The sequence below is a fragment of the Salmo salar genome, chromosome 13 (assembly GCF_965601325.2).
Source record: "Salmo salar chromosome 13, fSalSal1, whole genome shotgun sequence".
Taxonomy (NCBI): Eukaryota; Metazoa; Chordata; class Actinopteri; order Salmoniformes; family Salmonidae; genus Salmo; species Salmo salar.
Genome location: NC_138303.1, coordinates 18,465,001 through 18,482,500, shown reverse-complemented (window position 1 = coordinate 18,482,500; position 17,500 = coordinate 18,465,001). Strand labels below are relative to the sequence as shown.

At 46.3% G+C, this 17,500-nt stretch overlaps 2 protein-coding genes across 2 annotated transcripts in view; one reads left to right on the top strand and one right to left on the bottom strand.

Annotated features, from left to right (window-relative positions):
* The window catches only part of lrtm1 (leucine rich repeat transmembrane protein 1), a 7,597-nt gene extending 4,786 nt beyond the window's left edge, over positions 1–2,811 (bottom strand). Inside the window, exons 1-2 of the mRNA XM_014134625.3 lie at positions 2,168–2,811; positions 275–665 (exon numbers count right to left, since the gene is read on the bottom strand). Of these exons, the coding sequence (XP_013990100.1) occupies positions 275–665; positions 2,168–2,174 (398 nt within the window). The 5' untranslated portion in view covers positions 2,175–2,811. The remainder of the gene's footprint in view (positions 1–274; positions 666–2,167) is intronic.
* The window catches only part of LOC106566529 (voltage-dependent calcium channel subunit alpha-2/delta-3), a 332,855-nt gene that overhangs the window by 261,763 nt on the left and 53,592 nt on the right, over positions 1–17,500 (top strand).

Below are 17,500 nucleotides of genomic sequence, written 5' to 3'. Positions count from 1 at the left end.
GTATGGGTACCTGTTGTGGGACAGGTCTAGGTGTGATAGAGATTGTATGGGTACCTGTTGTGGGACAGGTCAAGGTGTGATAGAGATTGTATGGGTACCTGTTGTGGGACAGGTCTAGGTGTGATAGAGATTGTATGGGTACCTGTTGTGGGACAGGTCTAGGTGTGATAGAGATTGTATGGGTACCTGTTGTGGGACAGGTCTAGGTGTGATAGAGATTGTATGGGTACCTGTTGTGGGACAGGTCTAGGTGTGATAGAGATTGTATGGGTACCTGTTGTGGGACAGGTCAAGGTGTGATAGAGATCGTATTGGCCCTAGCAGTCTTCTGTCCAGTTCTCTCAAGGCGTTACTGGCCAGACTGAGACGTTGTAGCCCTCTCAGACCGAGTAGTGTAGAGGGAGACACAGACGTGATGGAGTTATTGGATAGGTCCAAAACACGCAGCAGGGGCGTGTCTCTGAATGCCATGGAACCCAGCCCTCGGATACGGTTGTCTTGGAGATGGAGTTCTAGAGTGTCGGGTTGGAGATGGCGAGGGATGTCATATAAGCCCCGCCCTCGGCAGTCGACGACTTTCGTCCGGCCGTCACAGACACACCCCTTAGGACAGGAGAGGGATAGAGGGAGGAGGAGGGAGAGGAATATAGATACTGCTACTACAGCTGTGGGGAGAGAGAGAGAGAGAGAGGAGAGAGAGAGAGAGAGAGAGAGAGAGAGAGAGAGAGAGAGAGAGAGAGAGAGAGAGAGAGAGAGAGAGAGAGATCAGATACACACCTATTCACACAAACAACTTTACAGTCACACTTTATAGTCAAATATTTAACTCATCTGAAGGTTTCTCTAGTTCAAAGAAGAGATACATATCTTCTTCCCAAGGTGTGACACACACACACACACACACACACACACACACACACACACACACACACCCCAGATATTGGATATCGGATCCTCTGCGGGCCTCATTGAAATAACTTCCTGTGTCTGTTTGGTCTGGGACATAGTGGTATTTATAGTGTCAGGATCTGAGAGGGGATACGGTGGGGAGATGTGATACTCTGAAAGCGGCCTGGTGACACTCCTCATAGACACCAGAGTTGAGTTGTAATAGTATCAGACAAGGTGAAAGGGGAGGTATGAGTGTGATGTCGTGGTCTCTCTCTCCAGCTGGGTAGAGAGCTTGTCAGAGAGGGTCATTATTTGTGAACTTGGAGGAGGGTACCAACCAACGCCTCAGGTAAAGCACAAATGACTCACACGAATGTCATGTACCACATGACTTACCAGTGGTGGAAAAAGTACTCCATTGTCATACTTCAGTAAAATACTACTTGAGTAAAAGTTTAAAGTATCTGGTTTTAAATGCACTTAAGTACAGTGGTGGAAAAAGTACTACATTTTCATACTTAAGTAGAAAGTATGTTATACATCATATTTCTTATATTAAGCAAACCAGATGGTATGGTTTTCTTGTTTTTTAATGTATTTGCGGACAGTCAGGGGCACACTTCAACACTCAGATCATTTACAAACACAGTGTTTGTGTTTAGTGAGTCCGCCAGATCAGAGGCAGAAGGGATGACAACACGTTGTATTTATAGGTGCGTGAATTGGACCATATTGCTGTCCTGCCTGAGCATTCAAAATATGATGAGTACTTTTGGGTGTCAGGGAAAATGTATGGAGTAAAATGTACATGTTTTCATTAAGAATGTAGTGGAGTAAAAAGTAAAAGTTGTTAACATTTTAAATAGTAAAGTACTGAACAAAAAACTACTTCAGTACTACTTCAACATATTTTAACTTAGTTACTTTACGCCACTGTGACTTACTCAACATGCACAAACGTACGCACACACACACACACACACACACACACACACACACACACACACACACACACACACACACACACACACACACACACACACACACATGCACACACACACACACATGCACAAACATGCACACATGCGCACACACGCACAGACACACACAACACACCCAAAGACATAATAAAAATGTGACGATAATATTGCCACTTCATAGTTATTAGACAGAATCTCACTGTTGAGTTATTGAGTTGACAGATTTCCTCTAACAGTAGCCCTGCTGATGCTCCAGTGTTCCTGCTCTCTGTTATCTGTTCCACTGGATCTCTTACCTGTCATATCAGCCTCTTGTCCCCTGGCCAGGTCAGCCGTTCTTGGGTGAGCGGAGAGCGGCAGAGGGGGCTGAAAGCTGGTTACTGATCCTTTAGCAGTCCAGTTAGAGCCTGTTGAGAAGTCCGTGTAGCTTCTGGTTCAGTTCTGGTTAGCTTCCAATTAGCAATCTGTTAGCAATCCATGAGCTGTCCAGTTAGCCTTCTCGCTGAGGTTCGATCCTTAGCCGTCGGATAGCGTGCGTTAGCAGCCACAGCTACGTTGGTAGGTTGTAGGGGATTGGTATGGTAGAGCAATGCCCAGTGGGAGGGAGGAATAGATGGGGTCAGCGACAGAAGCACTCAGTGTCCTCAGGACCCCAAGCCCTGACTCTGTGGGCAGTAAACCCCATCAGAGCAGTGAGATCAGAACAGAACAGAGCAGTAGCCTTCACTGCCAGCTAGCAAGCCTGGGAATAACAGCACTGGACTGACTCTCTCTCTCTCTCTCTTTATACATGTATATCTCTCTCTCTCTCTCTCTCTCTCTCTCTCTCTCTGGATCTATCTCATTGGCCAGCTTGGTTGTTCACTCATATGTCTGGTTATTCTCTCTCTCTCTCTATATATATATCTGTATCTCTTCCTCTCTCTGTCTTCTCTCTTCCTCTCTCACTCACTATCCCTTCTTTAAATACATATCCGTATTATATATTGATTTCTATATCACTCATTACTCTTTCTCAATCTAATACTCTCTCTCTCTCTCTCTCTCTCTCTCTCTCTCTCTCTCCTCTCTCTCTCTCTCTCTCTCTCTCTCTCTCTCTCTCTCTCTCCAGTCAAGCATGTTGTGTTGAGTGTAACGGTGTGTCATCTCACAGTGGACAGCTGTGCCTTTTTTAAAACACTGTACGCTCACACACACACAAACACACACACACACAAACAAACACACACACAAACAAACACACACACAACTACGTACTTATACACGCAGTCATACATGCTTGTTAGTCTGGCTCTGATGACATTACGCTTGAGCCGCAGGCAGAAAGGCTTGCCGAACATGTCCTCAGCCACAACACACACACACACACCACACACACACACACACACACACACACACACACACACACACACACACACACACACACACACACACACACACACACACACACACACACACATACACACATACACACAAGCAAACGTACACACACAGCATGGATGTTAAGCTTTTGTGATATGCGTGTGTAAGATGAGTTTGCATGTAAAAGGATTGTAAAAAGATTGCCTCTCTTGCTCGGAGGAAGCGTAGGAAGACAGGCAGGAGATAGAGAAGGAGAGAGAAAGAGACAGATTGAGCTAAATGAGGAAATCATTTTTAATGATGGACGTTATTAAGCACAAAAGCTGATGACCAACCCTCCAGCCCTCCCTCCCCCATTTCATCCCTCCTCCATCCATCTCTCATCCCTTCATCTTGTAACAGGGTTCACAGCCTTTCTCATGCTGCTCACAAGCTCTTTATATAACAAGCTTATAATTAGTGAATTTATTTCAGCAGATGCTTCACTACAACAGCCAGACGTCGGCTTCGGTGAGGTTATCACACACACACACCCGCATCGCACACACACACATGTACACACATGCACACACACAATGTTGCAATCGTTTATGGATAGCCGCGCAGTGTCCAAATGATATGGATTGAATATGGATAGACACCACAAGAATGTCATTCTCTGGATTTTGAAGTTTAGCAATTACATCTGGTCGTCTGTAGCTCAGTTGGTAGAGCATGACACATGCAATGCCAGGATAGTGGGTTTACTTCCTGGGACCACTCGTAGGTAAAAGATATGCATGCATGACTGTAAGTCGCTTTCAATGAAAGAGTCTGCTAGATTGCATACAGTATATACTGTATGTGTTAGCAATAATATTTCACAGGTCAGATATAGTGGTGGAAATGTTTTAAAATGAAAAAGCCTCATTTGTCAACAACACTTGGATGTGCTGCTGATATGTTCTTACTAGAGCTCTCATTAATCGAATGATATTAGGGCTGTCAGGAAATATTTTCAATTACTGATTAGTGTTGTGTCAACCTGTGTTTTTTTTTCATGGACACATCTTACTATTGGCTTAAATAATTAAACTGCTTCTGGACGACCCCTAATAATTAAATACAGCCCTAGTTACTATAAAGGTGATGATGATGAAGAAGATGGTGGTAAGGAAGATGATGATGAGGAAGATGATGCTGAGGTAGATGATGGAGAGGAAGATTATTATAATTATGATGATGGTAATGATGAAAATGCTGAAGATGACGATGAGGAAGATGATGATGATTTGAGGGGGTGAAAAGCGGATATTTGACTCAAGCATGATCAAGTAAAAAAGTAGGAAAACCCACATTCCCTAAAGCTGTAGTCATTTCTCTGTGAGAGACAGAATCCATACCCGTTCTGACTGCATACTGCATACCCCCTCTGACTGCATACTGCATACGCCCTCTGACTGCATAATGCATACCTCCTCTGACTGCATACCCCCTCTGACTGCATAATGCATACCCCCTCTGACTGCATACCCCCTCTGACTGCATACTGCATACCCCCTCTGACTGCATAATGCATACCCCCTCTGACTGCATACTGCATACCTCCTCTGACTGCATAATGCATACCCCCTCTGACTGCATACTGCATACCTCCTCTGACTGCATAATGCATACCCCCTCTGACTGCATACTGCATACCCCCTCTGACTGCATAATGCATACCCCCTCTGACTGCATACTGAATACCCCCTCTGACTGCATAATGCATACCCCCTCTGACTGCATACTGCATACCCCCTCTGACTGCATAATGCATACCCCCTCTGACTGCATACTGCATACCTCCTCTGACTGCATACTGCATACCTCCTCTGACTGCATAATGCATACCCCCTCTGACTGCATACTGCATACCTCCTCTGACTGCATAATGCATACCTCCTCTGACTGCATACCCCCTCTGACTGCATAATGCATACCCCCTCTGACTGCATACCCCCTCTGACTGCATACTGCATACCCCCTCTGACTGCATACCCCCTCTGACTGCATACTGTATACCCCCTCTGACTGCATACTGCATACCCCCTCTGACTGCATACTGCATACCCCGTCTGACTGCATACTGCATACCCCCTCTGACTGCATACTGCATACCCCCTCTGACTGCACTGCAGGGGAGCTGTTAAAGAGATTAACATTACCTAATCCCTATACACACCTTCCATGACCCACTTACAGCGCACAAACACACACACACATACACTCCGCACACACACACACACACACACACACACACACACACACACACACACACACGCACACACACACACACACACACACACACACACACACACACACACACACACACACACACACACACACACACACACACACACACACACACAGTACATTTTAGAATATTAAAAAAACTGACAGGACTATCATTTTATCACAACCAAATAAAGTTGACTGGCAGCTGATTCAGACCCTCTCAGTGCATGGCAACTCTCAGTAGACTCTAGGAGCTCAGATGCCAAAATGTAATATCCAACGTTTGGAGAGACAAGCTGTCTTCATCAGGGTATAATGACAAACACTGTGGGGTGACTAGTTTATATAGTGTCAAAGGACACACACAGGTGTCTGTAATCATAGCCAAGTGTGGCCTAATATCATTGGTTAATTCTCAAATATGAAAATGGCATACAAAGAACAGCATACAAAAAACAAATTGATAGCATACGATCATAGATTCATTTTAGACTACACAAGCTTACAAACAATTACAATGGCAAAAGTCACAATAATCACAAGAATGGCTTCAGATCAAAGTCTCCGTTGAGACCGAAGGGAGAAAGGGTCTTTAAATTAAAGATCCAGGCAGCCTCTCGTTTTAACAAACTCTCAGTAGACACCATGTACATTAGGAGGCATGGATACTGTGAGACTATTGCCGTCTTTCACCTGAATATCCTCTGTATGTTATTTCACGAGTGATCTTGTGTTTTCTGAACTGATTTCTCATGTGCTGGGTTTGTAGCGAAGATACGCTCTAAGGCAAACTCACCACTTTGCTTTTAAATCACGGCTACTCTCTGACAGCATAGTGTGTGTGTTTGTGTGTTTGCATGTGTGTGTGTGTGTGTGTGTGTATGAGAGAGAGAGAGAGAGAGAGAGAGAGAGAGAGAGAGAGAGCGAGAGCGGGAGAGAGAGGGAGAGCGACATGCAAGGCTTATAAATGCCCCTGTACAATAAACTACATTCATATGACCCAGGCAAGCACATTCTTAGATTTGATAGAGTAATAATTGGGGATTGAAACTGTTTTGAACCAGGTTGTCATGTTCCCGTAGTAGATTAGAACCAGGTTGTCATGCTCCCTGAAGCTGTTTTGAACCAAGTTGTCAAGGTCCTTGTAGATGTTTTGAACCAATTTGTCATGTTCCCTGTCGCAGTTTTGAACCAGATGGTCACGTTCCCTATAGCATTTTTGAACCAGGTTGTCATGCTCCCTGTAGCTGTTTTGATCCAAGTTGTCAAGGTCCTTGTAGATGTTTTGAACCAAGTTGTCATGTTCCCTGTAGCATTTTTGAACCAGGTTGTCATGTTCACTATAGCATTTTTGAACCAGGTTGTCATGCTCACTGTAGCTGTTTTGATCCAAGTTGTCAAGGTCCTTGTAGATGTTTTTAACCAGGTTGTCATGTTCCCTGTTGGTGTTTTGAACCAGGTTGTCAAGTTCCCTGTAGCTGTTTTGAACCAGCTTGTCATGTTCCCTGTAGATGTTTTGAACATGGTTGTCACGTCCCAGGTAGCTGTTTTGAACCAGGTTGTCATGTTCCCTGTAGCATTTTTGAACCAGGTTGTCATGTTCCCTTTAGCATTTTTGAACCAGGTTGTCATGCTCCCTGTAGCTGTTTTGATCCAAGTTCTCAAGGTCCTTGTCGATGTTTTTAACCAGGTTGTCATGTTCCCTGTAGATGTTTTGAACATGGTTGTCATGTCCCAGGTAGCTGTTTTGAACCAGATTGTAGTGTTCCCTGTAGCTGTTTTGAACCAGGTTGTCATGTCTCCTGTAGCTGTTTTTAACCAGGTTGTCATGTTCCCAGTAGCTGTTTTGATCCAGGTCTTGATGTTCACTGTAGATGTTTTGAAACAGGTTGTAATGATCCCTGTAGCAATTTTCAACCAGGTTGTCATGTCCCTTATGGGTGTTTTGAAACAGTATGTCATGTTCCCTGTAGCTGTTTTGAACCAGGTTGTCAAGTTCCCTATAGCTGTTTTGAACCAGCTTGTCATCTTCTCTGTAGCTATTTTGAACCAGGTTGTCATGTTCCCTGTAGCTGTTTTAAACCAGGTTGTCATGTTCCCAGTAGCTGTTTTGATCCAGGTTGTCATGTTCTTTAAAGCTGTTTTGAACCAAGTTGTAAAGTTCCCTGTAGCTGTTTTGAACCAGGTTGTCATGTTCCCAGTAGCTGTTTTGATCCAGGTTTTCATGTTCCTTGCAGCTGTTTTGAACCAGGTTGTCATTTTCCCTGTAGCAGTTTTGAACCAGGTTGTCATGTCTCCTGGAGCTGTTTTGAACCAGGAATACATGTTCCTGGTAGCTGTTTTGATCCAGGTAGTCATGTTCCATGTAGCTGTTTTGAACAAGGTTGTCAAGTCCCCTGTAGCTGTTTTGAACCAGGTTGTCATGTTCCCTGTAGCTGTTTTGAACCAAGTTTTCAAGATCCCTGTAGTTTTGTTGAACCAGCTTGTCATGTTCCCTGTAGCTGTTTTGATCCAGGTAGTCATGTTCCATGTAGCTGTCTTGAACCAGGTTGTCAAGTTCCCTGTAGCTGTTTTGAACCAGGTTGTCATTTTCCCTGTAGCAGTTTTGATCCAGGTAGTGATGTTCCATGTAGCTGTTTTGAACCAGGTTGTCATGTTCCCTGTAGCTGTTTTGAACCAAGTTGTCATGTTCCCTGTAGCAGTTTTGAACAAAGTTCTCAAGTTCCCTGTAGCTTTTTGAACCAGCTTGTCATGTGCCCTGTAGCTGTTAAAACCAGGTTGTCATGTCTCCTGTATCTGTTTAGAACCAGGTTGCCATGTTCCCAGTAGCTGTTTGATCCAGGTAGTGATGTTCCATGTAGCTGTTTTGAACCAGGTTGTCATTTTCCCTGTAGCAGTTTTCAACCAGGTTGTCATGTCCCTTATAGCTGTTTTGAACCAGTATGTCATTTTCCCTGTAGCTGTTTTGAACCAATTTGTCATGTTCCCTGTAGCTGTTTTGAACCATGTTCTCAAGGTCCTTGTAGATTTTTTTTACCAGGTTGTCATGTTCCCTGTAACGGTATAGAACCAGGTTGTCATGCTCCCTGTAGCTGTTTTGAACCAAGTTGTCAAGGTCCTTGTAGATGTTTTGAAGACGGTTGTCATGTTCCCTGTAGCAGTTTTGAACCAGGTTGTCATGTTCCCTGTAACTGTTTTGAACCAGTTTGTAATATTCCCTGAAGCTTTTTTGATCTAAGTAGTGATGTTCCATGTAGCTGTTTTGAACCAGGTTGTCATTTTCCCTGTAGCATTTTTGAACCAGGTTGTCATGTCCCTTGTAGCTGTTTTGAACCAGGTTGTCATGTTCACAGTAGCTGTTTTGAACCAGGTTTTTATGTTCCCTGTAGCAGTTTTGAACCAGGTTGTCATGTTCCCAGTAGCTGTTTTAACCATGTTGTCATGTTCCCTGTAGCAGTTTTGAACCAGGTTGTCATGTTCCCTAAAGCATTTTTGAACCAGGTTGTCATGCTCCCTGTAGCTGTTTTGATCCAAGTTGTCAAGGTCCATGTAGATGTTTTGAACCAAGTTGTCATGTTCCCTGTAGCAGTTTTGAACCAGGTTGTCATGTTCCCTATAGCATTTTTGAAGCAGCTTGTCATGCTCTCTGTAGCTGTTTTGATCCAAGTTGTCAAGTTCCTTGTAGATGTTTTTAACAAGGTTGTCATGTTCCCTGTTGATGTTTTGATCCAGGTTGTCAAGATGCGTGTAGCTGTTTTGAACCAAGTTGTCAAAGTCCTTGTAGATGTTTTGAAGACGGTTGTCATGTTCCCTGTAGCAGTTTTGAACCAGGTTGTCATTTTCCCTGTAGCAGTTTTGATCCAGGTAGTGATGTTCCATGTAGCTGTTTTGAACCAGGTTGTCATGTTCCCAGTAGCTGTTTTGATCCAGGTTTTCATGTTCCTTGCAGCTGTTTTGAACCAGGTTGTCATTTTCCCTGTAGCAGTTTTGAACCAGGTTGTCATGTCTCCTGGAGCTGTTTTGAACCAGGAATACATGTTCCTGGTAGCTGTTTTGATCCAGGTAGTCATGTTCCATGTAGCTGTTTTGAACAAGGTTGTCAAGTCCCCTGTAGCTGTTTTGAACCAGGTTGTCATGTTCCCTGTAGCTGTTTTGAACCAAGTTTTCAAGATCCCTGTAGTTTTGTTGAACCAGCTTGTCATGTTCCCTGTAGCTGTTTTGATCCAGGTAGTCATGTTCCATGTAGCTGTCTTGAACCAGGTTGTCAAGTTCCCTGTAGCTGTTTTGAACCAGGTTGTCATTTTCCCTGTAGCAGTTTTGATCCAGGTAGTGATGTTCCATGTAGCTGTTTTGAACCAGGTTGTCATGTTCCCTGTAGCTGTTTTGAACCAAGTTGTCATGTTCCCTGTAGCAGTTTTGAACAAAGTTCTCAAGTTCCCTGTAGCTTTTTGAACCAGCTTGTCATGTGCCCTGTAGCTGTTAAAACCAGGTTGTCATGTCTCCTGTATCTGTTTAGAACCAGGTTGCCATGTTCCCAGTAGCTGTTTGATCCAGGTAGTGATGTTCCATGTAGCTGTTTTGAACCAGGTTGTCATTTTCCCTGTAGCAGTTTTCAACCAGGTTGTCATGTCCCTTATAGCTGTTTTGAACCAGTATGTCATTTTCCCTGTAGCTGTTTTGAACCAATTTGTCATGTTCCCTGTAGCTGTTTTGAACCAAGTTGTCATGTTCCCTGTAGCAGTTTTGAACAAAGTTCTCAAGTTCCCTGTAGCTTTTTGAACCAGCTTGTCATGTGCCCTGTAGCTGTTAAAACCAGGTTGTCATGTCTCCTGTATCTGTTTAGAACCAGGTTGCCATGTTCCCAGTAGCTGTTTGATCCAGGTAGTGATGTTCCATGTAGCTGTTTTGAACCAGGTTGTCATTTTCCCTGTAGCAGTTTTCAACCAGGTTGTCATGTCCCTTATAGCTGTTTTGAACCAGTATGTCATTTTCCCTGTAGCTGTTTTGAACCAATTTGTCATGTTCCCTGTAGCTGTTTTGAACCATGTTCTCAAGGTCCTTGTAGATTTTTTTTACCAGGTTGTCATGTTCCCTGTAACGGTATAGAACCAGGTTGTCATGCTCCCTGTAGCTGTTTTGAACCAAGTTGTCAAGGTCCTTGTAGATGTTTTGAAGACGGTTGTCATGTTCCCTGTAGCAGTTTTGAACCAGGTTGTCATGTTCCCTGTAACTGTTTTGAACCAGTTTGTAATATTCCCTGAAGCTTTTTTGATCTAAGTAGTGATGTTCCATGTAGCTGTTTTGAACCAGGTTGTCATTTTCCCTGTAGCATTTTTGAACCAGGTTGTCATGTCCCTTGTAGCTGTTTTGAACCAGGTTGTCATGTTCACAGTAGCTGTTTTGAACCAGGTTTTTATGTTCCCTGTAGCAGTTTTGAACCAGGTTGTCATGTTCCCAGTAGCTGTTTTAACCATGTTGTCATGTTCCCTGTAGCAGTTTTGAACCAGGTTGTCATGTTCCCTAAAGCATTTTTGAACCAGGTTGTCATGCTCCCTGTAGCTGTTTTGATCCAAGTTGTCAAGGTCCATGTAGATGTTTTGAACCAAGTTGTCATGTTCCCTGTAGCAGTTTTGAACCAGGTTGTCATGTTCCCTATAGCATTTTTGAAGCAGCTTGTCATGCTCTCTGTAGCTGTTTTGATCCAAGTTGTCAAGTTCCTTGTAGATGTTTTTAACAAGGTTGTCATGTTCCCTGTTGATGTTTTGATCCAGGTTGTCAAGATGCGTGTAGCTGTTTTGAACCAAGTTGTCAAAGTCCTTGTAGATGTTTTGAAGACGGTTGTCATGTTCCCTGTAGCAGTTTTGAACCAGGTTGTCATGTTCCCTGTAACTGTTTTGAACCAGTTTGTAATATTCCCTGAAGCTTTTTTGAACCAGGTTGTCATGTTCACAGTAGCTGTTTTGAACCAGGTTGTCATGTTCCCTGTAGCAGTTTTGAACCAGGTTGTCATGTTCCCAGTAGCTGTTTTAACCAGGTTGTCATGTTCCCTGTAGCAGTTTTGAACCAGGTTGTCATGTTCCCTAAAGCATTTTTGAACCAGGTTGTCATGCTCCCTGTAGCTGTTTTGATCCAAGTTGTCAAGGTCCATGTAGATGTTTTTTGAACCAAGTTGTCATGTTCCCTGTAGCAGTTTTGAACCAGGTTGTCATGTTCCCTATAGCATTTTTGAAGCAGCTTGTCATGCTCTCTGTAGCTGTTTTGACCCAAGTTGTCAAGTTCCTTGTAGATGTTTTTAACCAGGTTGTCATGTTCCCTGTTGGTGTTTTGAGCCAGGTTGTCAAGTTACCTGTAGCTGTTTTGAACCAGCTTGTCATGTTCCCTGTAGATGTTTTGAACCAGCTTGTCATGTTCCCTGTAGATGTTTTGAACCAGGTTGTCATGTTCCCTGTAGCTGTTTGATCCAGGTTGTCATGTTCCTTGCAGCTGTTTTAAACCAGGTTGTCATTTTCCCTGTAGCAGTTTTGAACCAGGTTGTCATGTCTCCTGTATCTGTTTTGAACCCGGAATCCATGTTCCCGGTAGCTGTTTTGATCCAGGTAGTCATGTTCCATGCAGCTGTTTTGAACAAGGTTGTCATGTTCCCTGCAGCTGTTTTGAACCAGGTTGTCATGTTCCCTGTAGCTGTTTTGAACCAGGTTGTCATGTTCCCTGTAGCTGTTTTGAACCAAGTTTTCAAGATCACTGTAGCTGTTATGAACCAAGTTTTCAAGATCCCTGTAGCTGTTTTGAACCAGCTTGTCATGTTCCCTGTAGCTGTTTTGAAACAGGTTGTCATGTCTCCTGTAGCAGTTTTTAACCAGGTTGCCATGTCCCTAATATGTGTTTTGAAACAGTATGTCATGTTCCCTGTAGCTGTTTTGAACCAGGTTGTCATGTTCCCTGTAGCTGTTTTGAACCAAGTTGTCAAGTTCCCTGTAGCTGTTTTGAACCAGCTTGTCATCTTCTCTGTAGCTGTTTTGAACCAAGTTGTCATGTTCCCTGTAGCTGTTTTGAACCAGGTTGTCATTTTCGCTTTAGCAGGTTTCAACCAGGTTGTCATGTCCCTTGTAGATGTTTTGAACCAGGTTGTCATGTTCCCTGTAGCTGTTTTGAACCAAGTTGTCAGGTTCCCTGTCGCTGTTTTGAACCAGCTTGTCATCTTCTCTGTAGCTGTTTTGAACCAAGTTGTCAGGTTCCCTGTAGCTGTTTTGAACCAGCTTGTCATCTTCTCTGTAGCTGTTTTGAACCAGGTTGTCATGTTCACAGTAGCTGTTTTGAACCAGGTTGTCATTTTCCCTGTAGCTGTTTTGAACCAGGTTGTCATGTTCACAGTAGCTGTTTTCAACCAGGATGTCATGTTCCCTGTAGCAGTTTTGAACCAGGTTGTCATGTTCCCTGTAGCAGTTTTGAACCAGGTTGTCATGTTCCTTGTAGCTGTTTTGAACCAGGTTGTCATGTTCACAGTTGTTGTTTTGAACCAGGTTGTCAAGTTCCCTGTAGCTGTTGTGAACCAGCTTGTCATGTTCCCTGTAGATGTTTTGAACCAGGTTGTCATGTTCCCAGTAGCTGTTTGATCCAGGTTGTCATGGTCCTTGCAGCTGTTTTGAACCAGGTTGTCATTTTCCCTGAAGCAGTTTTGAACCAGGTTGTCATGTCTCCTATATCTGTTTTGAACCAGGTTGTCAAGTTCCCTGTAGCTGTTTTGAACCAGGTTGTCATGTTCCCAGTGGCTGTTTTGATCCAGGTGGTCATGTTCCTTGCAGGTGTTTTGAACCAGGTTGTCATTTTCCCTGTAGCAGTTTTGAACCAGGTTGTCGTGTCTCCTGTATCTGTTTTGAACCAGGAATTCATGTTCCACGTAGCTGTTTTGATCCAGGTAGTAATGCTCCATGTAGCTGTTTTTACCCAGGTTGTCATTTTTGCTTTAGCAGTTTTGAACCAGGTTGTCATGTCCCTTGTAGCTGTTTTGAACCAGCTTGTCATCTTCTCTGTAGCTGTTTTGAACCAGGTTGTCATGTTCCCTGTAGCTGTTTTGAACCAGGTTGTCATGTTCCCTGTAGCTGTTTTTAACCAGGTTGTCATTTTTGCTTTAGCAGTTTTGAACCAGGTTGTCATGTCCCTTGTAGCTGTTTTGAACCAGCTTGTCATCTTCTCTGTACCAGTTTTGAACCAGGTTGTCATGTTCCCTGTAGCTGTTTTGAACCAGGTTGTCATTTTCCCTGCAGCAGTTTTGAACCAGGTTGTCATGTCCCTTATAGCTGATTTGAACCAGGTTGTCATTTTCCCTGTAGCAGTTTTGAACCAGGTTGTCATGTCACTTGTAGCTGTTTTGAACCAGGTTGTCCTGTTCACAGTAGCTGTTTTGAACCAGCTTGTCTTGTACCCTGTAGTTGTTTTGAACCAGCTTGTCATGTTCTCTGTAGCAGTTTTGAACCAAATTGTCACGTTCCCTGTAGCTGTGTTGATCCAGGTAGTGATGTTCCCAGTTGCTGTTTTCATCCAGGAAGTCATGTTCTATGTAGCTGTTTTGAACCAGGTTGTCAAGTTCCCTGTAGCTGTTTTGAACCAGGTTGTCATGTTCCCTGTAGTTGTTTTGAACCATGTTGTCATGTTCCATGTAGCTGTTTTGATCCAGGTTGTCATATTCCCTGCAGGTGTGCACAATACCCAAAAGGGAAACAGGTAATCCATAAAGGGAAAATCACGCACGGGGCGCAGCCCGGCGAGAAATCAAATCCTCCAATAAAAATGATGGAGAAGACACGGCCACAGCGTAAAACCCCGCTGACAAACTAACAATCCCGCACAACACACAACCCCAAAGGAACAAACTAAATACCCCCCCCACTAATGACAGAAACGAAAACAGGTGCGGACCTAGACAGACAAAACACAATGAACACAGAAACACAGATCGGCGGCAGCTAGTAGACCGGCGACGACGACCGCCGAGCGCCGCCCGGCCAAGGAGGGGCACCATTTTCTGTGGATACTGTGACAGTACCCCTCCCCTGACGCGCGGCTCCCGCTGCGCGCCGACGCCGGCCTCGGGGACGACCCGGAGGGCGAGGCGCCAGCCGGTCCAAACGGAGACGATGGAACTCCTGGAGCATAGTGGGATCCAAAATGTCCTCCACCGGAACCCAGCACCTCTCCTCCGGGCCGTAACCCTCCCAGTCCACGAGGTACTGCAGGCCCCCTACCCGACGTCGGGAGTCCAGGATGGCCCGGACTGTGTACGCCGGGGCCCCCCTGATGTCCAGGGGGGGCGGAGGGACCTCCCGCACCTCAGCGTCCTGCAGTGGACCAGCTACCACCGGCCTGAGGAGAGACACATGAAACGAGGGGTTAATGCGGTAATATGAAGGGAGTTGTAACCTATAACACACCTCATTTATTCTCCTCAGGACTTTGAACGGCCCCACAAATCGCGGACCCAGCTTCCGGCAGGGCAGGCGGAGGGGCAGGTTCCGGGTCGAGAGCCAGACTCTATCCCCTGGATTGTACACGGGGGCCTTACTGCGGCGGCGGTCAGCGCTCTCCTTCTGTCGCCCGATAGCCCGCTTCAGGCACTCCTGGACAGCCCTCCAGGTCTCCTGAGAGCGCTGTACCCATTCCTCCACCGCAGGAGCCTCCGTCTGGCTCTGCTGCCAGGGCACCAGGACCGGCTGATAACCTAATACAACTTGAAAAGGTGACAGGTTAGTGGAGGAGTGGCGTTGAGAGTTCTGGGCCATCTCGGCCCATGGCACGAACCTCGACCACTCCCCTGGCCGGTCCTGGCAATATGACCGCAGAAACCTGCCCACATCCTGGTTGATGCGTTCTACCTGCCCATTACTTTCGGGGTGGAAACCCGAGGTCAGGCTGACCGAGACTCCCAGCCTCTCCATAAACGACCTCCACACTCTGGAAGTGAACTGGGGACCCCAATCAGATACAATGTCCTCGGGCACCCCGTAGTGCCGGAAGACATGGGTGAATAGGGCCTCCGCGGTCTGTAGGGCCGTAGGAAGACCGGGCAACGGGAGCAGACGGCAGGACTTCGAGAACCGATCCACAACAACCAGGATCGTCGTGTTCCCCTGAGATGGCGGAAGATCCGTTAGGAAATCCACCGAGAGGTGAGACCAAGGTCGCTGTGGAACGGGGAGGGGCTGTAGCTTCACTCGAGGCAGGTGCCTAGGAGCCTTGCACTGGGCTCACACCGAACAGGAAGAGACATAGTGTCTTACATCCTCAGCCATGGTGGGCCACCAGTACTTCCCCTTCAGGCCTCGCACTGTCCGTTCCACCCCAGGATGACCCGAGGAGGGTAAAGTGTGGGCCCATCGGATCAGGCGATCGCGAACACCAAGCGGAACGAACTTCAGACCCGCGGGACATTGAGGTGGAGTGGGTTCGGACTGAACCGCCCGCTCCATGTCCGCATCCACCTCCCATACCACCGGCGCCACAAGACAGGATGCAGGGAGTATGGGAGTAGGATCGATGGTCCTCTCCTCGGTGTCATAGAGACGCGACAGTGCGTCGGCCTTCCGGTTCCGAGAGCCCGGAATGTATGACAGGGTAAACTGGAACCTAGTAATGAACATAGCCCACCTGGCTTGACGAGGATTCCTTCTCCTCGCTGCCCGGATATACTCCAGGTTACGGTGGTCGGTCCAGATGAGAAAAGGGTGACGTGCCCCCTCAAGCCAATGTCTCCACACTGTCAAAGCCTTGACCACGGCTAACAACTCCCTGTCCCCCACATCGTAGTTGCGCTCCGCCGGGCTCAGCTTCCTAGAAAAGAAAGCGCAGGGGCGGAGCTTCGGAGGAGTGCCCGAACGCTGCGACAGAACTGCTCCTACCCCAGCCTCGGACGCGTCCGCCTCCACCACGAATGGCAAAGAGGGATCCGGATGCGCCAGCACCGGAGCGTCAGTAAACAGAACCTTCAGATGACGGAAGGCCCTGTCCGCATCCGCCGACCACCGCAGCTGCACCGGACCCCCCTTCAGCAGTGAGGTAATGGGAGCTGCCACCTGACCAAAACCCCGGATAAACCTCCGGTAATAATTGGCGAACCCCAAAAACCGCTGCACCTCCTTCACGGTGGTAGGGGTCGGCCAATTACGCACAGCCGTAACGCGGTCACATTCCATCACTACCCCTGTGGTGGAAATGCAATATCCTAGGAAAGAGACGGCTCGTTTGGGGAACTCACATTTGTCAGCCTTGACGTATAGGTTATGCTCCAGCAGCCACCCAAGCACTCTGCACACCAGAGCCACATGCGTAGCGCGTGTGGCGGAGTAGATCAAGATGTCATCGATGTACACCACCACACCCTGTCCGAGCATGTCTTGGAGAACCTCGTCCACAAAGGATTGGAAGACAGCGGGAGCATTCTTTAACCCATACGGCATGACGAGGTACTCATAATGGCCAGATGTGGTACTAAATGCGGTCTTCCACTCGTCTCCCCCTCGGATACGCACCAGATTATACGCGCTCCTGAGGTCTAGTTTGGTGAAGAAGCGCGCCCCGTGGAATGACTCCACTGCCGTAGCAATGAGAGGTAGTGGGTAACTGAACCCCACTGTGATAGAATTTAGACCTCTATAGTCAATGCACGGGCGCAGGCCTCCCTCCTTCTTCTTCACTAAAAAGAAACTCGAGGAGACGGGTGATTTAGATGGCCGAATGTATCCCTGTCTCAAGGACTCAGCGACGTATGTCTCCATAGCCGCTGTCTCCTCCTGAGACAGAGGATACACGTGACTCTTAGGAAGGACCGCGTCAGCTTGGAGGTTTATCGCACAATCCCCCTGTCGATGGGGCGGTAATTGAGTCGCCTTCGTTTTACTGAAGGCGATAGCCAAATCGGCATATTCAGAAGGAATGTGCACGGTAGAGACTTGGTCTGGACTCTCCACCGTAGTTGCACCGATGGAAACTCCTACACACCTACCTGAGCACTCCCTCGA